Source organism: Colletotrichum lupini, chromosome 7, assembly GCF_023278565.1.
Source record: "Colletotrichum lupini chromosome 7, complete sequence".
NCBI lineage: Eukaryota > Fungi > Ascomycota > Sordariomycetes > Glomerellales > Glomerellaceae > Colletotrichum > Colletotrichum lupini.
The window spans coordinates 3959370-3983037 of NC_064680.1; the positions used below are offsets into that span (position 1 = coordinate 3959370).

Here is a 23668-nt window from a genome sequence, read left to right on the forward strand (position 1 = left end):
AGATCTGTCCTCACAAGCTGTTGTGTATCGTTTGCTCCTTGCTTGTTGCTGGAGTGATGCCATGCACTGATAGACCTTCCAGCATAATCAATAGTGGGGATTTGGGATCACTCGTAGTCTCCTTCAATACTTAGTAAGGTCGCTATTGATGGTGTTGTCAGCCTGCTTCGTGAAGGCAAGGAAATAAAGTCCCACAAGGACGCTCCGCCAACCATTGGTCGCTGCAGCACGAACGCGCATAGTTATTGTCATCTGCCTCTTTCTGTTAGGCTAGCTTAGAAAGCCTTGAAGTTGGCCTCCGGCATTAGCTTGAGAAATGTGCATGAATGTCAGCCAATTAGAGCAAGCCTTGCGCGGAAGGGGGGCGGTTTAGGGTGCATCCAAGTTGAATCCAGTGCGACTGACTTGTCAGTTCATTGACTGGAAGTCATTTTTGAACCCGATCAATGGTCTAGGTGTCCTTCTGAATCAAGTTAAACAAAGTATGGTTTTGATTAACTTCAAGACGGGTTTGCTGGTGGGTGAGGACGTCAAGTGGGAGCTACTCAAGCAGAGAGAACAGCATCATTCTGACCGGGCTGACTATGTCTTGAACGCGCAACGGGATCAGAACTTGAAATCTAATGTGAATGAATGGATTACATAGGGGTATCGAGATTTCACGAAGTTTGGGAAGATATCTCAATGTGAATATTTATATTGCCTCATTACCAGCATCCAGGATATTCATAAAATGGCTTGGGAGAGCTGAAAATATTCAAGGCGAGTTTCAGGTAGCAACGTCATAGTCAACATATCAAATTTATGAACGCGCACTATCACAAAATATTTAAAGCAATACGAACGCATTGCCTGAATAATGAATCCGTAGCAAAAGCAAAGCCGCTTTAACCCATGAATCGATGTTGCTTTTGCCGATGGCGGTACAGGTTATCGGCCCTTGTGAATGTTTCGGTGCACTCAGGACAATCAAATTCATCCCTTCCAATGCCATGAGTGGCCTTGTGTCGGTCCAAACCCTTCTTATCCGCAAATCTTGCAGTGCAATTCTCAACTGTACAAGCGCATGGCTTGCTATGCTTCCTCATGTGGCGACTGAAGATCTAATGTCAGCGACATCGTGCAGGCATGAAAGCAGTGAGGTGTATGAACCTACTTGAGCTCATGCTTCTTCTCATAGCTTCTAGTACAGTTTGGGTCCCCGGTACAAACGAAAGGAAGTTGATGCGGTTGTTGTGGAGGATTAGACTCAAGAGGGAGAGCGGCGGCGGTATGCAGGGGAGTCTGGACCGCCTCCTGAGCGTACATTTCGGCGTCCATACCGTTCCAGACGTCTAATCCCTGTGATGGTAGCTGGTGGGAACTGACCCCGTGCGAAGATCCACCCCGAAACGCCTAGAGCGCTTGAGATGCGGCTCCAGGAGACTGATAGTCAGATTGCGCGGCGTAATAATTGAGGCTGAACGAGCTCGTTTGCGTGTGAGATAACAGTGAAGGGTCGATGGGATCGTCAGAAGTAGGGGCGTAGGCGTCGTTTACGTAACCACCAGTGGTGGGCAGCCAACCCCATGGCTCATTGCCCCTAGAATAGTCGTGGGTTACCCGAGAGGTTCCGTTGTGTTGAGACTCTCGAGGCATGACAGTATTTGAACTTGATTTCGGGTCTTCGGGGCAGTATTCAGTACTCAGATGATTTTGTAGGCTCTCTCTTCCGTATCTCTGTACGTGACCTAGAGCAAACTTGGTTAAACAACCGCGGCAGCAGTGTCTTGACTTCTCGAAGATTACATACCTCTGGGTGCCCCAAAGAAAGTCCAAAATAAGGTACCAAAACAATCAATCTTTGCCCGGCGGATAATATCGAACTCAAGCTGACGAGGTGTTATTAGCAAAAGCCTCCCGCAGTGTTTTCGCGGTTACACAGCGATGAATACATGTATCCGCAACCAGAACCAAAGAGTTTGACACCCAATTCAGAGAAACGTTGTGAAAATGTGTCAGTCAGTACTCACAGATTTCCTATCACAAATTTATCTTCCGATACTTACAAGTCTTCTCAGACAAGTTGAGATAATACAGCGATGGATAGCGTGCATCAACTACTATGCCAGGAAAAGACGACTGCGCTCAACTCATCGAATTCAACATGAAAGCGTGGATAGTGCCATCTGTGGTGGATTTGACCAGAAATAGAGGCCCCTTTTAAAGTATTTGCATCTTTCAGAGATCGAATATCTATGTAATTTTGAACAGCTTGATTAGAGGAATTCGGCTTTTACACTTCTTTCTTGTTCTTCCAACTTCTCTAGACATGCTCGTTACATGTTCCCTCCAGCAGCGAATCATTCATCGCCCGACGTTCGCTCCAAGCGGCACTACTTGCGCATGCTGCCAAGATTGGCTAGAGTGTTGCCTATACGTCCAAAGCACGTCGTCTTACTGGAGAAAGAATTCGGTGAACCTGTCGTATGCGGATGGCTCGATGTGATGGGACTAACGTACTTGCACCCGGTTGCAGGTCAGGATGCGGGAGGCCAACCATCCTCACGATCACGTTGACCAATTAGCATGAAGTGGAAGGCTCTACTGAGGCCTCAAAGTTGTTGGAACATTCAGGCGACCGGTTTGCTGCCTAACTAGATAAGTAACCCACAGAAGATATTCGGGGTGACATCAGGACGCCTTGCAATATGCCTCAAAGGATGTTGCCAGCCTTGGGCATTAGCATTCGCTCCTCCTGGCTCGAATGACACCATGGTTCAACAGCAAGACCCGGCATGTGGTATGTGAACCTTAGGGCCAATCATTGCTCAGAAGCTCGATTGTTGGCCTCCGCGGCCTCCCACTTTTTATGCAATCAGCTGCACCCTAGTGACTCTTGATCAATGAGTGCGGCTGCAAAATGAACAGCTGGCTGTCAGCAAATCTGTGGGATATGTTGGTACGGCCAACAACCTAGGTTGCGAGTTGGCGACTAGCGCAAATGCGCGCGGGACTTTCTTTCCGACTATTACTTTGTCAAGTTTTGCGCTTATTCGGCGATGTTTGTCCCCCTCGGGCCGCTGTGAGCGTCCTGAATGATGCTTTGGGTGCCATGCGTGATCTCTTGCGCACTTTGCTTAAACAATCAAGATCCCCTCGAATTTGGAAGAATTTTACGCGTTGTTCATGTTCAAGTAGTGCGGACAGCGCATATAGCCAGCTCCTCACTTGACGTATTGCCAAGTACCTACACTCTTGCCAACGTACTATTCGGATTGATCAGGTTCCTTTTCTTAGTTTGATTCCAATGGCCAAAGGGAAATCCACGATGCGAAGTCCTGCTAGGGGATCGGGGCGAAGTGAGATATCGTCATCCCAGTTCTTGCGAAAGCTTCGACTAACCTGATACCAAATTGACAGAAATGGTAACGGCCGACGGCCTGGATCACCCCATCAGTCTAGAGCTTTGCAAAAGGCTGAACAGATTCTACGAAGCCTTGATACTGCTTTCAAGTCTGATGCAGGCTTGTTCGCGCAATGGACAACAGCCGAACAAAGCTCCGAGCGATGTTTCTGAACCAGGAGATGATTATAGAATGACCCAGGAATGCCTCATGAATAAGCTGGCGCAGATATGCGACAATCGACGTGGAGGCGAAACTATCACATCTGTGGCCATCATACAGTTACCTGACTGTTTGGTCTATGCCTTTGCATCCAACCAGAGATCTCCCAAAGAGATCAAGGAAGCAGAGACATTTCTTCTGGATCTCTTCGAATACTTGAGTAACACAAGTGCAACTTCATCAGTTCTTATGGAAGAGGCCACTTCGAAATCGGCCACCTACGTACTAGAAAAGATTTTGGCCTTCAATCATGAGCGAGTCCAGTGCTACCGCATTGGTCTGGTTCACGGGCTCACACAGTGCATTAAAGATTGCGATAGGCGTGGATCTGTCCATGGTGAGTCTTCAACTTCAAAGATGACTTGCTGTTCTAATACCCCTTGGAGATATTACGGTCAAACAAGCATTGCTGAGGCTCCAAAGCGTGGCCGACAGATCAATGACCTCATCTAGAAACACCTCTCCTCCAGGTAATGATAAAAACTCTCCGTAATCGGAGTCTTGGTGAATCTTGCCCAACTAATCGACCATTTGCAGAGAAAACCTCGCAAGACGACGAGGCACTTGTCCGGGCAGCTGCAGATCTACGACAATCACTGATCTATCATTCCATCGTCGACAGAGGGAAACTGGGAAGGTTTGACGAATCACCACATTGGGCTGAACTACAACATTTCATCGGTCGCCTTGTCTCTTACTTGAGAGCGACTCAGACTATCTTCGTGGCGCGAAGGCGTCACCCAGAGCTTTTCGACATTGACAGCATCAAGATCAAGTTTATCCCCTCAAGCAGGCCACTGCCCAACCCGATGAACGCATTCCAGGCCGGCCTCGACCCTTTACAGCGACAAACAGTCCGCTCCGCGCACGATTTGATACCGCGAATGACGGGAGATGCGGAGATGATTGAGACTTATAGTCAATACGCGGACGAGCTCCAAGTGTGCAAGCTTGATGAGCTGATCGCGACTCAGTGCTGCAAATTCAACCCCAGAGGTTTCCGACCGATTGTGCACAGTGAGGTCCTTCTTCTAGATTGGCTTCGCAAACAGTTTGCAGAGGACATGCACTCCATCCCTTTCTACGAGGGCAACAAATATATCGGTTGCAGCAAGCCCACCTGTCGACTTTGCGAGTACTATTTCGCTGCTCACAGCAGCGGCGTCAGAGTTCGCTCACCTCACCGCAACGTATACCGAAACTGGGCTGTTCCCGATGCTTTGGTAGAGGGAGAAACCTCACGGTACAAAGACAAAATGATTGATGCGGTTTTGGTTAAGGTTCGCGAAGACGCTCTCACTGCACTCAGGGAGAAAGTATGTGTGAGGAAGAGATTCGACTCTAACACGTACTCGTCGATGCCGACATGTCAGTCGCTTACCGGCATCTCAGTCACCTTAGATGACCTGTCGTCCCGCATCGGAGGCTTGTCCATCTCGTCTCACGTGCACCCCCGTGTTTACCCTTCTGTCGCGACAAGAATACATGTATCTAGCAACGTTGAAGACACTTGTAGTGTCGCTGCTCAGGGGACAAACGGTGGTAGCGATGATGAAAGTGGTGGTGTACTAGTATTCTCTGGTCGTAATAGGCGTTCCTAGAATTCGTGTTATTGTGTCGCTGTCGCAACAGTATTCTTTGGCCTTCCGAAGCTCTAGTGGTAATAACATCGAAGGTCCACGTATCCAACAGTCTTGACCAAGGTAGTCTGTCGTATTTTATCCTGTTTCTTTTCAAAATGCTTCAAGTTACATGAGATACCTGATTTATCTTCATGCCAATACATGTGCCTAAGGGACCTTACGAATGAATGCCGTTGAAAACTTCAGGTTCCTGTTCACCCCCGCAGTGAACTAATATCAAATGCTGTTGGTTGGCATCGCCACCTTCCTGAAGAGGAAACTGCAAAACGTAACATGTGTCCGGGATGAATTTGCGCCTTGAAAGCCTGTTTACCTTCGTTTGACGAAAACGCGCCGTTTCAGTTTCTTTTCCAATTCTATACTCGATGAAGCATGAAGATTTTACTTGTCGCACAATCACGAATACATATCACATCACGCGTTGTTATGTCTTGCCTTTTCATCCCCGATGGCTTCGTTCACCGGGTGGAAATCCCACCAGTTCTGGCTGCGCCAAGCATCGTATTGCGAGACTATTGCTTGCTAGCGCCCTGGCATGCTCACATAAGCTTGGAGGCTCACCGACTCCACATTGACAACAGTTTGATGACACTGACCATTAACGCACAAGGTTGTGAGCGCGGATGGAGCTTTAAGAGGCAATTAATACAACCTTGGGCCGCCGGCCCGGGCTTCCAAAAAGAGAATGCACGACACCGATGGGTGGGAGCCCGGGGTGTAATGCGGTGCCGCGGGGTCTGGAAAACGCCATCAACTCGACGTATACCTCTCCGTATTCAGCTCCCCCTGGCCCGGCCCGCGAGCGGGGGGAACATTGAACATTTGGCGACCGCCAAGTTCCATTGTGAGAGGTCAACGTTTTCTAGCGGACCTGAGGAAAACGCATGAGTGACGCCACGGCCCGCATCTATGCTCCTGCACAGTGGCATCCTCTGTGCCCGAGTCGCATGAAATTTCAGCTGAGTGTAGTTGCATCGAACCACACGCAACCTGGGCTTCTGCGGCCAAGAGCCCGGCGCAACTCAACACGAAAATTCGACATGTTGACTGTATTATGAATGGCATATAGAATGGAGGTGCTCCGCCGGTCGTCGCAACTTCTGGTCGTTAACTCATCTGGTGGACAGGGGGTTGCCAAGGACACCCATTTTTACATTCGTTACCAAGAACTCGAGCCAGACGCTGATAGATTCGCACAAGATGGTGCAATTGAAGGCCCACAGTATCTTGGCTGGGGCCTACGGTGTAGTAGCTGTTGTTGCCGCTGCCTGTACATCTGATCTCCTCGTGGACGACTTCTCCAGCTCATTCACAACGAACAGAAATAATCTCGGCTCATGGACTTCAGGTAAGATACCACAAATTCATCGGGAGCGTCCGAAACTTCGGGTTGAATTGCCAATGGATCTCCACAAAACAGCTGTCCAGAGTCTCAAATGACCAACATGATGTTCGACAGATGATGCAAGCATGACCAGCATCTCCGCGACTGGTGGCATTCTAAGCTTCACTCCGAAGAGCGGTGCGTATTATTACGAGACGTTCCCCTGCCAAGCATTACAGACCGACTTGTACACACACGTCCAGCTTGACATCAAAGCACCAGTGTCAGGCGCAGCCTTCACAACCGAGTTGAACTCCGCCTCAAGCTGCTCAGCGACGACTAGTTCAAAAACGTCTTTCCGAGTCACAGGTCTGACCGGCGGCTGGCAGACGCTGCGCATTCCATTGAGTAGCTTTGCTGCCGGAAATCTTAATGCTGCCTTGTCGTTTGTCGTCGGGTCATTTTCGTCTACCCAGGAATGGCAGCTTGACAAGATCTCGTTTGTCTGTGCTCAGGGGTCATCAGCAACTTCGACTTGTAAGTGATAACTAGTCGGGTTGGGATCAGTCCGGACATCATCCCGCCTATTGCTGACATAAATCTCACAGTCACTACGATTACTACGGTCACGCAGGCCCCTACAAGCTCGGTCCCATCTCCGACCCAGTCGAACAACCCATCATGCTCGGCGCTTCTAGTAGATGACTGGGCGTCACAATCACGCCTTGATTTCTTGCAGTACAACTCACTTCTGCTGCCGACAGGAGATGACGGAACAATGCAGTCTAAGGTCGTTGGCAACCATCATATAACATTGACTCCGAAGGACACTTCTTCGTATTTCTTCACTCAGGTCGGATGCTTGGATGCTTCGAAGTATGGTGGGATCTCACTTCGGATCAATGCTCCGGCTGGGACAACATTCAAGATCGAGTTGACTTCCAAGACGACGTGTGAGGGTGAGGTGACAGCGTATTCATCTCAGACAACTGCGCAACTGGGCTGGACCTTTGACGGAACCGAGAAGCTCTACAGCTTTCCCTGGTCAAAATTCAGCGGAGTCAACCTCAGCAAACTGCGATCCATCGTTCTCGAAGCGCCGACACGCCCCATCACACTAGGCCCGCTGGCACTTTACTGCGGAAGCACCCCGACTGGTTGGGTAGTGCCCACGGCCACCACCCCAACAGCGCCAACTCAAACTGTCCCGGCACCAGCTGCTACGGTCTCTGGGCTTGTGATTGACACCTTTGCCAACGCAAACACGAACTCGCTTGGGTTCTGGCACGGTGGCGATGAGTTGGATCTTACTTGGGGTTCAAACCGCGTCACAATTGTTGCCTCAGCTCCAGACTATGCCTTCACCAGCCTAATGAGCGGGGGATGTCGGGATTTGCGCAGTCAAAGTGGATCGTACTTACATATCACCTACTCCGGTCATACCAAATTCTCCATCTCATTGCAACAGCACAACTCGCAGTGCAATGATGGTGTGGCACCATACCCTGAAACGAGAGACAGCCTGGAAGCAAGTCGGTACGCGACCACGAGCAGCGACATCTACATCCCCATCTCGCACTTCAACATCAACCTTCAGCGTGTCGCTAGTATTGCTATTAGGGGCATTTACAGCACTGAGCCAGTGGTTCTCACGAAGGTTGAGATCGTTCCCTCCATCCCTTCAGGGGTGAGCATCCGCCAAAAGCTGCCCTCAGGAACCCTTGTCTTTGCCTGCACGCGGCCTAACTCTTTCGCGTTCGGCATCGACGACGGAAACCCAAAATATGCCGCCAGACTAGCTCAAATCATCCGCGACGCAGGGATAAAAGTGACCTTTTTTGCCGTCGGCGCTGTGCTGGAAAACCCCTCGACTGGGATGGCCAGCCTCTACCAACAGCTCAAGAGCGAGGGCCACCAGATCGCACTGCACTCCTACACTCATCCGAGAATGGAAGGGCTGCCCGACACTGAGAGCATCGACTGGGAGTACAATGAAGATTGCAGGGTGATGACGAACCTCTTTGGGGAGAGATCAAATTATTTCCGCCCGCCGTACGGCGTCGAAGGCGCGCGCATGCGCCAGCGCTGGGCGGCTGCCTCCGGATCAGACAAGGCCTACCTTATCAATTGGAGCGTCGATGTGCAGGACTGGTTGTGGGCCGAGACGAGCACGCCAGAGAAGCAGGTTGATTCATTCAACGCCGACGTTGCCAAGGGAGGAAACTTGGTGGTCATGCACTTCTCGTACAACACAACGGTCGAGTACTTCCCGGAGTTCATCAGGCAGGCCAAGGCTACTGGTAAGCAAATTATGAGAATTGATCAGTGTATGGAGGACCCGAACGCACCTCCGTTGTGATCGCGGAGGTGCCGGCGAGGGAGCGGGGACCAAGGGGGTTAAGGGAATATTGGATATTCTGACAACAGCCTTCTTATTTGTAAACTTCCTATCCATACACGTAGCATATGATTGAGAGGTGATTAAGACTGGCAGTTATATGAGTGCCTTTATTCCATCCGTTGGAGGAGCTGTCTATCTCGTGGAAATTCGCCCTCGCTAGTGTGCGGAAGGGTACAGTCGAGGCCTTTGTCATGTGGCGGTGATGCCGGTGGAGCTGATCGACTCAACGAGCCATGACCGCCACTATTCAAGCGACCTATGAACCTGTCGGCTTGTCCTTCATCGCTAGTATGCAACTAAGAATAGATTTCTCCCATGTGCCAGGAATTGGATAATGCAAAAAATATCCTGTGGCTGGATCGTTGGCCGAGTTTGCTACAAGTTCTACGGTGGGACTGGGAAACTTGAGGTCCGCACAAGAGCGAGGGAAAGGAGTGAGAATCCACACTCCAAGATGGAAACGCCGATGATATGACCTGGACAAGCAAAATCGAGGTTACGTGATTGTATCCTTGCAAACTTGGTATAACTTTCAATTGGTACATAGGTAAGGAAGGTTATAGATTATGGTTGCAACAGATAGTTGATAACCTCGCCCTTTGTCGAAAAAGACGTAACCGTGCAAGATGGCAGTGCTCTTTTGAGCACATCCCCACAATCAAACGACGCTAATGCAGCCGGATGACATTTAAGCTTGGCTGTGATACCCTGCCGGTCGGCAAGGATCTCGAGTTTAAATTTTGATGCAGCTTGATGACACTGACGGCATTCTGAACTTAGCCCCCCCCTGCCAGTGTTCTATTGCGCTCAAAGAATAGTCGTACCCCTTAGGCTACTCGAAAGTCTTCGTCCCTCGTTCATCTGGCAAAGGGCATGTTTTCGGTGTATAAAGTCTATTGTCTGAAGAATGAGACTCCGATGTGCCTTCTTCAGCGGTTAGTCTTCAGTTAACATCAAGGAAGACGAGTTCAGTGACCAAATCCAAAGAAGATTGTAGGACAAGGTTTATCGATATGGCGGTCCCGGCTTAGCGTATGCTCGCTGTTGGTGACTGACCCAGTCGTAAGTTGGCGACCAGGGGTAGCCTTGGTAGCATCTCGCGATGTCAGCCGAAAATGGGGCCTCTAGGTATATCGTAATTACTTTCTACTCGGACGCACACAGCATTACCAATCATGCTTAAGTGACTGAGACCTTAAGACTTGTGGTCTGGGGCTGACGCGTGGCACTTTGATGATATCGGCCCTTTCGGATGGTGAACTGCCTCATTCGAATATGACATCAACGTCGATCCATGATGATGAATCGCAATAGGACCGTTTCTAGAGCGCTGGGTATAAATCAGAGAGGGAGCGCCGTGGACGAAGCTTAGTTTCATCCAGATCATACCATCCTCATCATCAGGTTCTGTCACTGCCTTACGCGTCAATCCACCTTAGATAAACACCATGAAGATCTCTGGAAGTAGCACTGCTGCACTGGCTCTCGCGGGCACGAAGGTAGCATCCGCTCAGAACCTGTCTTATGGAGCCGACAACTTCTACCGCAGCGACATCGTGACGGTGCAGCCTATCACCTTCCCAACTCAGAACCAGTTCACCGTCGCTGGCAACCTCTTCATCCGCAACAACGCCAGCCGTCCACTCTCTGCCCCAGCCATCGTCGTCGGCCACCCCATGGGCGCGACCAAAGAGCAGAGCGCCAACCTCTACGCCACAAAGCTCGCCGAGCAAGGTTTTGTCACGGTCTCCATCGATGTCTCCTTCTGGGGCGGCAGCGAAGGCGAGCCACGCAACGCCGTCTCGCCAGACCTCTACTCAGAGGCCTTCAGCGCAGCAGTCGACTATCTCGGCCTCCAAGACTTCGTTGATCGTGAACGTATCGGTGGTCTGGGCATCTGCGGTAGCGGCAGCTTCGTCATCAGCGCTGCCAAGATTGACCCCCGTCTCAAGGCTATCGCGACCTCCAGCATGTACGACATGGGATCTGCCGCCCGCAACGGCTTGCGCCACGCAGTGAGCCTCGAGCAGCGCAAGGAGATTATTGCTGCTGCTGCCGCGCAGCGTTGGATCGAGGCGGCTGGCGGCGAAACTGTGTACACTGGCGGAACCCCCCACGTGCTGACCAACGCGTCGACGGCGGTTGATCGTGAGTTCTACGACTTTTATCGTACCCAGCGCGGCGAATTCACTCCAGAGAACACGACAGCGAACCTCACTACCCACCCTACTCTTTCCAGCAACACCAAGTTTATGAACTTTTACCCATTCAACGACATCGAGACGATTTCGCCGCGCCCGTTGTTGTTTGTCTCGGGCGACCAGGCTCACTCCCGCGAGTTCAGTGAGGATGCCTACGCACGTGCTGCTGGGCCGAAGGAGCTCGTTTGGGTTCCTGGTGCGGGACATGTTGATCTCTACGATCGTGTGGAGCTTATCCCCTTCGATAAGCTCACCCAGTTCTTCCAGAAGAACCTGGCTGCCAACGCAACGAGCTTGAGGGCGCAATAGAATACAAAGTTCGGAAGTACAGGTTGAAGTCGCTCGCGCCTATGAGTCATAGGTTCTAATGAGATGTTCGCTCGATGGAGTGGCAGAATGTAGAAAGGAGAGGGAAATCTTATGTCAGTGTGTCAGATGCTTGGTACGTAAGTCAACCTGAACTGCGGGATTTCTCTGCCATGGTATAGTAGGTTAGATTGCAAGTAGATTACTTCAATTTCATCAAACCTAGGCTTACATAAGTTCTTTCACATGGAACCAAGAAGCGAATCATTCTCTGTGTCGTTGCTTCGCGTGCGGCTCGTGACGGCCGTGAGCCGGCACTCATTACCCATTTTGGTTGTTGCTGACCCGAAGCAAAAGTCCGGGCGTTATCGCGCATATCCCCAGTTCCTCAAGTTTTATTTACCAGGTATCTAGGCAGAGAACCAAACCTGGCTGATAAAAGTTCAACCTGAAATTTGCGACAAAGGCATTGTCTAGGTAGGGGGCTTAATCCTCTGTCTAATTCCTCCTTTTACCCTCATTACTGCTTCACTTACCCAAGGTCCCTTAAGGTAAGGTACTCACTTCTCATCGACGCCTTTCTGCACTGGTATATACAGCCAATCTAATATGTTTGAGTATTCACTGTCATTCGAGCGCTATTTGGGCCTCATCAAGTGATGATGTGCTGTTAACCTGGCGGCTGGAAGATCAATCAAAAGGTCACGTGGGGTACTTGGCCACTACTTGGAGGAGACAACGGAGAGACTGTTTTTGGGCCTCGGTAAGGTTTCTGCACAATTGACCATCTGCGGACAAAAAGAGGAAAGAGTAAATAGCTTCGTTGCCGGCAAAGCCTGACAATTTTCTCACGCGAATTTGTACCCTTCATCCGAATTAACCTGAGCAGTTCATCACAATGACGAGGAAGGCCCACGCTGGAGGAGAACTTCCCCGCAGCGATTGATCGCCGATCTCCCGCACATTTGGGGACATCCATGCCCCCCTCATGCGGGGTAGCTATCCTGATTGGGGAAGAAGCTGCCCTTGGCGACAAACGCCTTCGACGTCATCACCCGGTCATTGACGCCGGAGCTTTCATTCCAGCCCGGTCTGGTTCCTCCTTCTTCCTCCACTCTCCCAGGCCATTGGCACTTGCCATGTCACTTTTCAGCTCTTTGCAGATGGCAGGGGCGACAGGGGTATGGTTTGCGTGAGTCCGGCAGGCGGAAGGAGCTCCTTCGCCTTGGTCTTCAGCTGCACCTGCCGTCGTCATTTCGACTCCAATTGCGTTTGAAGCACGTGTGACGAGCTTCGCCCCTGCCCATTTGTCCTCCGTCGCCGGTCCGACGCTAGCCATAGGCGAGAGGGAGGAGGCAATTGAGAGTTCTTTCTCGTCCCTTCAAAATCTGCTATTTGCTCTCTTCTTTCCCAATTTTCCCATTGACTTACTACTTCCCGATACCATCTTCCAACCTTTCCTCCTTCAATTCTCCCAACTTTGAAGTCGTTGATCCTTCCAACTGTACACAACTTGCCATAATAATACCATCCTTTCACCAGACCGCCAAGATGATGTCCGCAAGACCCCTCGTTCGCTCGACGCTCCCCAGAGCTACCCGGGCTGTCCGCGCACCCCGCCAGCAGCTCCGTTTCCAGTCGACGACCGCCTCATCCTCAACAGGCGGAACCAGCTCTCACTTCGGAGCCGGTGTCGCTGGCGGCCTTGCTGGTGCTGGTATCTTCTACGCCCTCTACTCCTTCACCCCCGCTGGTCGCGCTGCCTCCAAGGTTAACAAGGCCGCCAAGGAGGCCGAGAAGAAGTACACAGCCGCCGCCCAGAAGCTGCAAGAAAACACACCCTCTACCGATGAAGCTATCGACTACATCAAGCAGTTCGCTTACTCCTACGTTGGCTGGATCCCTGGTGGCCGCTCCTACGTCGACTCTGCTTTCAATGACTTCGAGACTGTCCGCAAGAACCACAAGGAAGAGGCCGACAAGATTGTTGATGACGCCTACAAGCAGTTCCAGGAGGTTGCCAAGGCCGGCCTGAGCCTGGAGGCCGTCCACAAGGCATACGAGGTCCTCGCAGACATCACCCAGAAGCTCGCAAGCCTTGGAGGTGACGCCATTGGGGACATCGTCGACAACCACCCTCAACTGAAGGAGAAACTTGGAGGAAAAATTGACCAGCTGAAGGACTTGGGAGACAAGTACGGCCCCGAGGCCAAGAAGCAGGTCGACGAGACATGGAAGCAGGTCAAGGACGTCTTGGCTGGCGGGTTCACTGCCAGCAACTTCGACAAGGTGCGCAAGCTCATCGAGGAGAAGATTCAGCAGGTTCAGAAGCTCGGCGATGAGGCTTGGAAGAAGGCGCTCGAGGAGGCCAAGCCCTACCTTGACAAGAACCCCAAGGTCAAGGAGCTGATTGAGAAGAATGCCGACGCGCTCAAGAAGGGCAACGCCAAGGAGCTCTTCGAGAAGGCGAAGAAGGCTACCGAATCCGGAGACCTTGGAGGCCTGGAGAGCTATATCACCGATACCGTCGACAAGGCCAAGTCAAAGGGCTCTCAAATCGGTGAGAGCTTTGGTCTCGATCAATACTTTAAGATGATCCCCGACGGAGACAAGATTATCCCCAAGCTGAAGCAGCTCCGCGAGGTCGCAGACAAGCACAAGGAGGAGGGAGAGAAGCTCGTCAAGGAGACTATTGAGGAGGTAAAGAAAGTCCTTGAGGCTAAGTCGAAGAAGGCGGAGGAGATTGCCGAAAAGGCCAAGAAGGACGCCAAATAAGGGACTCGTCTCCGGATCCATACAATTGATACCCCCATCAAGACGTCTCGGTGGACTACGACTTGTACCATAATACTTGAAGAGCATTTCCTGTGTAGCAAAAGGTCAATGGCTGGGATCACCGCCATTTAATCGCCCATGGTTCTGTGAAGTATGAATCTGTATTGAGACATTATCTGCTTAAGTAGTAAATGTGCTTCGCACCCGTTCTACTCCGAATTCAAATATCCTGTGGCTTGTACAACACCCGCTCTTTCAGCAATCGAGGTGTATCCGGGTCATGGCTTGGAAGAACAACCACATCACTCTGTTTCGCAAAGGCCTTGATCTTTCGCAAGCTGTCCAACGCCGACATGGGGTCGTCATTAATACCATCCGGCTCTTCCTTATCCAGCAAATCGATACCATAGCTCGCGTCCCCAAGCAAGCAGTACGTCGATGTTGTTCCGTCCTCGTTATCGCCATACACGACTAGCGAAATGTGGCCGGGGACGTGACCGGGTGTATGCACCGCCACAACCTTCCCATCAGCCGTGATCCGGCCAGACGTCTCCCACGGCCCCACGGCCCCGGCCGAGAAATCCACAAGAGTAGGCTGGAATCCTTCCGGCCAGTGCTGTGGCACGCACCCCGCAAGCGTCGCGGTCATGGGGCTATTCCCAAAAGCGGCCCAGTGCTCCTTGCTCACGAACACAGGAACGTCCGGCGCAGCAATTTTCAGAGCCTTCAATCCGCCAGCGTGGTCGCCGTGGAGGTGACTCAGCACGATGGCCTGCAGATCGCTGGGTTCCACACCGAGACGCTGCAATTGCTGCACGATTCCGTCTTCAGGCTTGATATCCACGCTGCTGAACATCTTTGTCGGGGATAGGTAGGGGAGGTAGCCCGGGTCATTGAAGCAGGGAGACTCGCCCGTGTCGAAGAGGATTGGTCCGCCTGGGTGGGCGATGAGGAAGACGCCGATGGGGAGGGGTTCCGTCCATTGGCGGTTTGCGATGCAGCGGAAGCGGCGCAGGGTGACGAATTGGTCGAGGTAGGATTTTACCGGTTGGCTTTTCATGGGTAGTTTGATGCGGACTGAGCCGGTTGAGAGGAAGGTCAGGCTGACCCTCTTTTGTGCGTCTGTACCCATGTTGGAGGTTGTGTTGGAGGTGATTGATAGGTCTGATACACCACAGATTGTCAGAGGTAACGATTGAGCCGTTGACCGTCTGGACTTTATTCAAGAGGCTTCCCTTGATGTTTGACTTTGAGATTTGAAGCTTTCGATTCGTAAGCTGAACGGCCTACGCCTTTGTGTGCCGAGATCCCACATGTACCGAATGCCGGTTGGCGCCCCATTCAATCCCGGCTCTAAGCCAAAATGGATCAGCTAGTGACACAAGGTTGCCGCGAGCAATTTCTAGACAATGGGATTTCTATTGAAGAATATTTGAACTGTACAAGGGACTCCTCATTCAAGTTATACCGTCTTTACTGATAGTGGTTGCAACACTTGAAACGTAGAAGCTAAGGTAGAGAGAAGAAGGAAACCCAACTGATGTGCACGCATCGTCAAGATCTCACTCATATTACCTTACCTCTCATCACCATCATGATCATTCAGATACCAAGTTGAATCAGACCCATCAAGCTCCTTCGTCGATATCCCATTCCCTAGATACGCGAACCGATTTCGTTTCTTCTCATACACATAATCCCAGTCCTCGCCTCTGAAGTTCTCCAACATGTGGAAAAAGTGGATTCTACTCCCGGGATGCAGCGCCGTGACGGGTCCATCCACAGCACCGCCTTTGAACCAGGACCTGCAGGACCCTGCCCACGCTGTTCGCGGCATGAAGGCTTGGGTATGTTCGTGAAGCTCATTGACTGCGTCGAGGCTGGGGCTGATGGATTTAATGCCCTCAGTTTGGCATTTCTTGATGATGCCGGCGATGTATTTTGCGAGCAGCTCGGTTATCGTGAAGACACTGCCATGGCCGATTGGGGCATTTGGACCGAGGAAGACTGGGTTGTCTGTTAGCAGAGTGAGGGTTATATGATGACACTACCATATATGAACTTACCAAAGTAATTAGGCATCTCGGGAACCGCGCAAGACATGTAGGCTTTCGGGATATCCTTGGCCCAGATATCCTGGAGATTTGTAGACCGCCGTCCAATAATGGGAAACCGCGGGCGAAACGAGACGTCGAATCCGGTGGCACACACGATGGCATCAACCGCAACATGTTCTCCGGATTCTGTAACCAGGCCATCCGAGACTACGCGAGCGATTCCTCCCGAGATGACTCTCGCATTGGGTTTCGTCAACGATTCTAGGTACCCCACACCTGGTGTCATCCGACGACAACTAATAGGAAACTTGGGGATCAGGATATCAATCAGTCTTTGGTCGTCGTTGAGTGCTGATTGCATGTATTGAGTGACACCTTCTGTTGCTTGTCGGTGAGTCTCCGAGTCTTTTAGTACCTGGAGCCTCATAGTTAGTGGAAAGTTCAGAAAAGGGAAGATTGGGTCACCAACGAGGAAGAAATTGTTGTTAACTTGCTCCTCTATGGCCTTTACGAACGACTTGTAGAGTGCAGGATCCGACTTGAACTTGTCAATCTGAGCTGGCGTGAAGTTCTCGTCATCGTCCAACTCGATCTGCTCCATCGTTTGCTTTGCTTTGCCCAGTAGCAATGTCTGAACCCGAGGCGGCATAATCCAAGTTGGTCCCCGAATAAAATGAATCATTTCCTTTGCGTCTTTCCCTATTGGGTCAGTCTTTTCATGGCATGCAACTGAAACTTTCCAGAACTCACCTCTTTGTACAGCTGGAACGATCTGAACACCAGATGAGCCATTGCCTATGATGGCGACTCTTTTTCCTTTCCAGTCAAACTTATCATCCCAGTCGGCGCTGTGAAGGAGGGAGCCGGAAAAGTCGTGCAAGCCGGGAATATCTGGCCACTTCCAGTTGCTGTACCAAGGTCAGCGTTAGCAGCAACAGCACTCGAATTAAAATCGTAGTGAGTTGACAAAAGGCGTTTGCATACTTGAGAATACCACTCGCGTTCAGCAGAAACTCGCAAGAATCCTCAAACTCCACACCGTCCTCCAAATTCTTCACCCTGACCGTCCATCGCCCAGCATCTTCATCCCAGAATGCTCCCGTCACGAGATGATTAGTCTTGATCTGGCGCCGTAGGTCTTCACCGTCACACAAGCGGCACAAGTACGCCTGAATCTCTTCCGCCGGAGACAGAAAGCTGCTCCACTCCTTATTTGGCTTCCAGGAGAATTGGTAGTTGTGCGAGGGTATATCGCATTTGCATCCCGGATAGCGGTTTTCGTACCAAGTACCTCCAACTTCGGGGTTCTTCTCATAGACAATGTGTTCGAAGTTTGTGAGTTTCTGACGAAAGGTGCGGATCATGTTGAGGCCGCTTGCGCCGCTGCCGATTGTGATGATGCGGACCCTTTTTCCTGTTCCTAGGGGTTGTTCGACGACTATGTAAGGCTCAGCAGGCTTGGGATCTGGTGTTCGTGGGTTCCCAGGTCCGAGATGCTTGCTGATCTGAGTTATGCGCGAGGAAGCCATGTTGATTCTCGGTCAGATGGACACTGGGATAGGGCGTTGGTTCAGTTAGAGCGCTTTGCCAATCGGGGAACCTGTAAGCAGCTTTCACGCACTAGGCTTCCACGCAAATGAGAGTGGACTCAAAACTCTTTTATACGAGTATGCATGTCGCCTGAATGTGCTGGTATGATCACAGCAACAGGCCGTACTGCTTTGATTGCCAGCACGATGATGCCTCGGATTCGGCGTCGAATGCTCACCGTAGGCATAATCAACCCCAATCAACTTAGATGTCAATAGATCGCATCGCTTATTACCCAACATGAGTTGCCGAGCAATAGTGGGCCTTCATCTTCACGTCTAGGAGAGAAGCGCCGGCACTCTCGGTACTCGGCACATGGCATTCGGCACTCGATGCCCCGTAAAATCAGGGTCAACGCTCTACAAGATTCGGCAAATACGGAGTCTTGGAAAAAGAAAATACAAAGACCACGAAAGTCTTACACTCCGCCATACCTGAAGGCCCATGTAATCTCTTGCGGATGAAACCGCTGTCACTACACCCGACCCTAAGCATGCTCGTCCTAGCGTAATCCCCGCATCTACTATCTGTTTCCTCCCGTCTCGACGGCAGCGCAGATACTTGCGCTCTAACACCTATTCATCAAGTCGGGCGGTGTATGATCTACAGGAACACCCATGCTGGTCAGAGTCTGAATCTCTACGTGATGTCCTCACACGAGATATACGGATTTCGGCCATGAATAATCCGAGATCCAAGACCTATCAGGAGTCAATCGCGTCATGTTTTTGGCAACACCTTGCTCCAGGAATTTGATAGATGACTTCCTCTCCTCGTGCCTCCTAGGCTGCATGAAGGCCAACTGAGATACGTCAGCCTTTTGTTCCTCAAAAAGAAACTTCACCATCTTCAAGTCGACCTTAGTCCCGAGAATAGCAGCAGGTACGGCACACCCTTATTCCCCAAACGCCAAGTATGCATTAAGGCCAGCACCATGATCAACAAGAATCAATTCTCAAAGGACCCCGCTTCATCGCCTGATCCCAAGTAGAGTGCTTTGGTGCATCTCTACAGTCTTTCTGTCCGAAATAGACCTTTATTGGGTCTATTAATCATATGGTAAGGTAGGTCACATCCTGTTGTTCGGTGAGCAACCCAGGTCTGAGGAGCATTTTCTTCATTTGAGCTCGCGCGTAATTTGAAGCCATGTAAGACCAGATTTTTTTTCCCCGCCTTTGGAGAGGGGGGAACGATGATGGCTGCATTGGTTGATTGACTACATGGGCAATAGCACACCGGAAATTAGCATGAGTATTCCTTTCTAGAACCTTGGATTCGATGAGTCTCTGTCAAGTGTCCCTGCCATCGGATGGAAACTTGCATAATCTGCTCACGTTTGTTGTATGTTCATGTACAATTAGGACATCTTTGCTCTTTCTTCCTTTGTGGTACCCCTGACTTTGGCAAAGATATCGCTTGCAACAGCCAAAGCTTCTCTGCCGGCCGGAACGCCGCAGTAAATCATCGCATGCCGGCAAGTCTCTACGATCTTCTCCTCAGAAATACCAAGGTTGAGTGCTGCCGCGATATGTATGCGTAATTCTGGGGTCCTGTTGAGCGCTATCATCATGCCAATGTTGACCAGAGACCTCTCCTTGAACTCGAGTCCGGGACGAGCATAACTAGAGAAACACACTTCCGCAATGTATTCGGCACTGACTTTGCTTGGAAGATCGTCGCGCTGTCACTCTTCTCTCAGCTTTATCCCTTGCACGGTATTGTAGTGTAATGGTTTACCTACTGCTTGCTCTTGAATGGCGCTAAGAAGTTTGGCCCCCAAGAAGGCTTGAGCCATTTGGGCACCCTGTACCAGCCTTTCGCTAGGTTCCGACATGATCTTGTTGCAGTCTTGAATTCGTGATGGTTTTCTTGAAAGCTAGTATGTGGTCTGAAGTATGTAGTTGTAACGGAAGCAGCAAATATTCCACCTTCAATCTTCAATCCGATCTGCTGGGATCCTTCTCTGTTAGCCGTCCTATGTACAACAAAGGGAAAGCTCGACTAGGTCTTAAATAGGTGGTGACATCTATATTAAAACTTCTTCTATCTCAATCCGAAAACCGAACACAAGAGCGAACGGTGCAGTGCCGAGAGCCGAACTGCCGGAAGCTCAGAGTTATCCTTTGGGGAACATGGCGCCGAGGTCGGTAAACTCATGCCGACCTACGCATCAGCAAAACCTTAAGCAATATTGAGGCCGAAGCTGTATTGAATCATGGTATAATACCTAGTGGTAACCGGTGTTCGCTGGCATGTGAAAGTCGGGGCTTTAGCCATTGGCGCCATCGAAATTTGTGAAGTCCATGCCAAGTACATCCATGAACGAGTTAATGTCGTCGAAATCCTCACCCATCTGCCCAAAATTTCCAAAAGCATCGTCCTGGAAAATAACTTCGTCTCTAGTGTCGTTATTCTGTGATAGGATATCCATGTTCTCGCACATTTCTGATGGAAAGGCAAATAGGTCGCCCATATGGCGCTGCACAATCTTTGCTGTTGACAAAGTATGGGAGCCTGCCGTGTCGCTTCTCGTACACGAGGACTCATCAACCCGGTCACCCCCAAAGTCTCGTGGCGCGTCTTTAAACTTTTTCAAAATAGCGCGAGCCCCTCCATACTTGGCGCTCATACCCTCAAGAATGGAATGTATAACATCAAGATCTCTGCGGAGTAAGGTCTCTTTCTCTTGCGATTGAGGTTGATGAGATATTAAGACAACACCGACGGCTAATACAAGGAAGGCGTGGTAGTGTATCAGGTGTACAACTCTCTCTCTGCATCGGATCTCGTCATAAAGCCGAGCAGCACAGGATGCAGCAAGGACCGATGCCGGCGAAGTTCTCCACGTCGGGGATGCACTTCTGCTGGCCGTCTGAGTCAGGATGATGGCGACAAAGTAGAAGATGAAAGTCTCGGTGCTTTGTTGATTGAATGGCTTTCTGGTGCCGTCGGGGTTGAAAAGTCGTAAGTCTTCGGGCAAGTCAGCTAGCCAGCCGTATAGTGATGCGACGACAGCTTCGATTTCTGCCGACGTTGGGCCACCTTTCCTGGATTTTAGGGTGGTGATGACCCCGACGATCTGAATGAGCTTCGTCATCCAAGTTGTAGCAATCGCGCCAAAGTTCTGCACTGAAAAGTCTTCCTCTGAGATCGGCGGTACATCAGTGTCTTCAGGCCTGAGGAGAAGAGGTCGACCCCAGCAGGCTGTCATGAGTATTTCACTCGTCTGCGTCAAGTCATTAATCACGTTTCTTTGAAAGCAATATTCTGGCCGGCGTTTGAGGAAGAGTAAATGCATGATGCTCACCTGAAGATGCCAGAATATTCGCCGCAAGCAACCAGCACCCTGGCGATTGGAATATGATGACTGTTTCTGAAGACCAAGTTGAAGCGCCATTCGCGAAGCCATGCCCGTCCAGTGCCATGGACCATCTAGCGTGACGAGGTAGGGGGAAGACGCGCTCCAGCATGACATCAGGCACAGAGATTTCAGCACCGTCAACTGGTCAGGCTCGAAGCCAATATGAATCAGCGTTTTGGCTTTCTCGTATTGCGAACCCGCGAGACCGACGCTATCCTCTCCGTGTCGCATTAGGCCGCCTGCTAAGCAAACTACTTGCTGGAGAAGCACAGATGCATTTGGGCCGGCAACATCACCGGGGTCGACCACGGAGTAGTAAAATACGACGTGCTCAAAGAACGAGTCCTTCAGAGCCTGTAGTAGGACGGGGTGCGGAAGAATGCTAGCCCCGGTGACTCTGAGAATCGCCTCATTTACACCAACGTTTCCAGTGGCAAGATTGTCTAGCACGACATTGGGTGGTGTCTTGACTGGGTCGTGCATGATGGAGCCTTTGTCAATAAAGCTGCTAGGTCTCCAAACGATATCTCGCTGGAGACTGCTGCTGGTCTCTGTAAGTTTGCTGACTGCCTCTTCTGATGGGCTGTTCCTCGGGCTGGTCATCTGATCTGGCACCGGCAACGAAACAGATGGCGTTCTGATGCCGGCCTCGCCCATATCAGCCCCCCGCGCGCGCCTCTTCCGGACTCCATTACGGAGACTTATTCTCGCTAGTCAGCATCTCTGTTGCGAGAGCATGCCATGAAGGAGCGAACGTACACGCAGGGAACTTGGGCACGTCGACAATTTCGACACGTCTTATCTTGGCTTACTTGTAAGTCGCATTTTACCTAAATACTTCGTGTTATCTCAGCTCCATGTCGAGATATAGATACTTTTGGCTAGGAAGTAGCTTACTTTGCGTGAGTGACATTCAACACACACAATGTTCGCACGGTCCCTTAACGATCGCCGAGGTCTCTCCATACTCTCATTGCCGACTGCTCAAAGAGCTTCTCCGTATTCGTTGTGGATGAGGTGGACTTCGACTGGATGCAGACGTGACCTGAGTTCTAATTCTTCAATACAGGTCACGGTGCGGGGCGAAAGCCTTTTCTATGGAGCCTGTGGGCTGCCGGGAAGCTAGCCGAGGCCCCGGAAGCTCCGGGTTTGCGGGGTGCATGGACCAAGAGTCCCATAAAGAGGGAGTCTGGACTGGCCAAGCTGATCTGGTACAAGCAACGATGAGGATCTAAGACCATGAGTACGACACATCACATTTCATCGAGACGGCCATGTCATGTGACCATCAGGCTAAATTGACAAGAGAAACCTAGATGGTATTCAACGTCCCTCTGAAAAATCGATTGCGTTCTATCTGCGGTCCAGGCTCGGGTGACTAGAACCCATTTTAAAGGATGCATGCTCGCGCTGGTGACCAGTATTTAGGCATTTGAAGGATAGCTGTTGTCTCGGAAACGACACGCGACGGATAGCCGGGTGTGTCGGACCAGGAGTACACCTCCTTGAGCAAAAAGTCGGATGACCGAGTTTCCCTTTTTTCGGGCTGAAAGGTCATCGGCTTATCTTGATTGATTGAGTTTTGGACTGGCTAGTTTTTCTTTTCCCGGCCCTTGATCGGATTCGATATTGTGCAAGGTGTGGGTGACACGATCCGTTACACCGTGGCTAGGGCAGTGTCTTACAGCGGTCCGCTTCCCGTCAAAAGAATCTAGGGGATGGCCGACGAGCCTCCCAGCCTCGAACCTACTCCCTTCCAAGAGCTTCTGAAGCCAATGTTTGCTCTCCAATCTTCGTCTCATCGTCATTGACTGGTGGTGAGGAAGCTATACGTGAGCCATCGCCCTGCGCCTCCGGCTCAAGGCAGCTCAGGTCATGTTTCATCGCGAGTTCTCAACGGGTTTTTAAGAAAAGGGATAAGGGATGGTGATGGTGATGGTGATGGTGATGGGGACGAAGATAAGGAACAAGGCCAGACCAGAAGTCTTAAAGTACGCAGCTGTTCACGCGCTCAGAAGGTACTAACACGTCTGCTGTTGTATTCAAATCGCTGCTTCTCACTCTCATTTCATGTCCTCTACCTTAAGCTGTCTCTCCCGGTTCTCTAGCTTCTAGGGTGTCTTTGAGAACTGTAGATTCGATTTACCGCTCCACACTCATTCCCTTCAATCAGACTTCCGATGCGGCTAGCTATGATATGGATTTTCACATTGTCGCTTCTCGCGGAGCTGACTTACGCCCAAATTAACTTCCCAGTCTCTGGCGTTATGGGCTACTTGGGATGTTATGTCATCACGAACATGGCACAATTTGAAACAATTCAAAATGACGCCAACGTGGAGCCCGAAAGCTGTCAAACTCAATGTTCAACTTTGGTACGCAGATTCGCTGCTTTGATGGGA

The 23668-nt window shown here is 50.8% G+C and overlaps 9 protein-coding genes across 9 annotated transcripts; 4 read left to right on the plus strand and 5 right to left on the minus strand.

Moving 5' to 3' along the window:
- Positions 1 to 887: 887 nt before the first annotated feature.
- Positions 888 to 2756, minus strand: CLUP02_14202 (uncharacterized protein; the record flags this gene model as incomplete). Its single annotated transcript, XM_049293134.1, has 7 exons — positions 888 to 1095; positions 1157 to 1363; positions 1427 to 1730; positions 1793 to 1871; positions 2441 to 2478; positions 2540 to 2593; positions 2654 to 2756. 7 exons carry the CDS (start codon positions 2754 to 2756, stop codon positions 888 to 890), a joined length of 993 nt encoding a protein of 330 aa, XP_049150280.1.
- A 533-nt stretch (positions 2757 to 3289) lies between these two features.
- CLUP02_14203 (uncharacterized protein) lies at positions 3290 to 5209 on the plus strand (the record flags this gene model as incomplete). The annotated part of the gene is made up of 3 exons (XM_049293135.1): positions 3290 to 3341; positions 3403 to 3945; positions 4146 to 5209. The coding sequence occupies 3 exons, from the start codon at positions 3290 to 3292 to the stop codon at positions 5207 to 5209; spliced, it is 1659 nt and encodes a 552-aa protein (XP_049150281.1).
- A 1113-nt stretch (positions 5210 to 6322) lies between these two features.
- On the plus strand, positions 6323 to 8934 carry CLUP02_14204 (polysaccharide deacetylase; the record flags this gene model as incomplete). Its single annotated transcript, XM_049293136.1, has 3 exons — positions 6323 to 6599; positions 6711 to 7112; positions 7184 to 8934. Coding segments are annotated over 3 exons (2430 nt in total), but the record flags the coding sequence as incomplete, so codon positions are not given.
- Positions 8935 to 10424: 1490 nt separating this feature from the next.
- On the plus strand, positions 10425 to 11486 carry CLUP02_14205 (uncharacterized protein; the record flags this gene model as incomplete). The annotated part of the gene is made up of 1 exon (XM_049293137.1): positions 10425 to 11486. The coding sequence occupies one exon, from the start codon at positions 10425 to 10427 to the stop codon at positions 11484 to 11486; it is 1062 nt and encodes a 353-aa protein (XP_049150283.1).
- Positions 11487 to 13034: 1548 nt separating this feature from the next.
- Positions 13035 to 14258, plus strand: CLUP02_14206 (uncharacterized protein; the record flags this gene model as incomplete). Its single annotated transcript, XM_049293138.1, has 1 exon — positions 13035 to 14258. One exon carries the CDS (start codon positions 13035 to 13037, stop codon positions 14256 to 14258), a length of 1224 nt encoding a protein of 407 aa, XP_049150284.1.
- Positions 14259 to 14478: 220 nt separating this feature from the next.
- On the minus strand, positions 14479 to 17844 carry CLUP02_14207 (monooxygenase; the record flags this gene model as incomplete). Its single annotated transcript, XM_049293139.1, has 5 exons — positions 14479 to 15469; positions 15839 to 16265; positions 16325 to 17014; positions 17066 to 17223; positions 17300 to 17844. The coding sequence occupies 5 exons, from the start codon at positions 17842 to 17844 to the stop codon at positions 14479 to 14481; spliced, it is 2811 nt and encodes a 936-aa protein (XP_049150285.1).
- A 1418-nt stretch (positions 17845 to 19262) lies between these two features.
- On the minus strand, positions 19263 to 20062 carry CLUP02_14208 (4-carboxymuconolactone decarboxylase; the record flags this gene model as incomplete). Its single annotated transcript, XM_049293140.1, has 3 exons — positions 19263 to 19569; positions 19647 to 19880; positions 19974 to 20062. 3 exons carry the CDS (start codon positions 20060 to 20062, stop codon positions 19263 to 19265), a joined length of 630 nt encoding a protein of 209 aa, XP_049150286.1.
- Positions 20063 to 20174: 112 nt separating this feature from the next.
- Positions 20175 to 21923, minus strand: CLUP02_14209 (uncharacterized protein; the record flags this gene model as incomplete). The annotated part of the gene is made up of 1 exon (XM_049293141.1): positions 20175 to 21923. One exon carries the CDS (start codon positions 21921 to 21923, stop codon positions 20175 to 20177), a length of 1749 nt encoding a protein of 582 aa, XP_049150287.1.
- Positions 21924 to 22250: 327 nt separating this feature from the next.
- On the minus strand, positions 22251 to 23150 carry CLUP02_14210 (uncharacterized protein; the record flags this gene model as incomplete). The annotated part of the gene is made up of 6 exons (XM_049293142.1): positions 22251 to 22294; positions 22341 to 22497; positions 22553 to 22676; positions 22736 to 22832; positions 22918 to 22934; positions 23017 to 23150. The coding sequence occupies 6 exons, from the start codon at positions 23148 to 23150 to the stop codon at positions 22251 to 22253; spliced, it is 573 nt and encodes a 190-aa protein (XP_049150288.1).
- Positions 23151 to 23668: the final 518 nt, after the last annotated feature.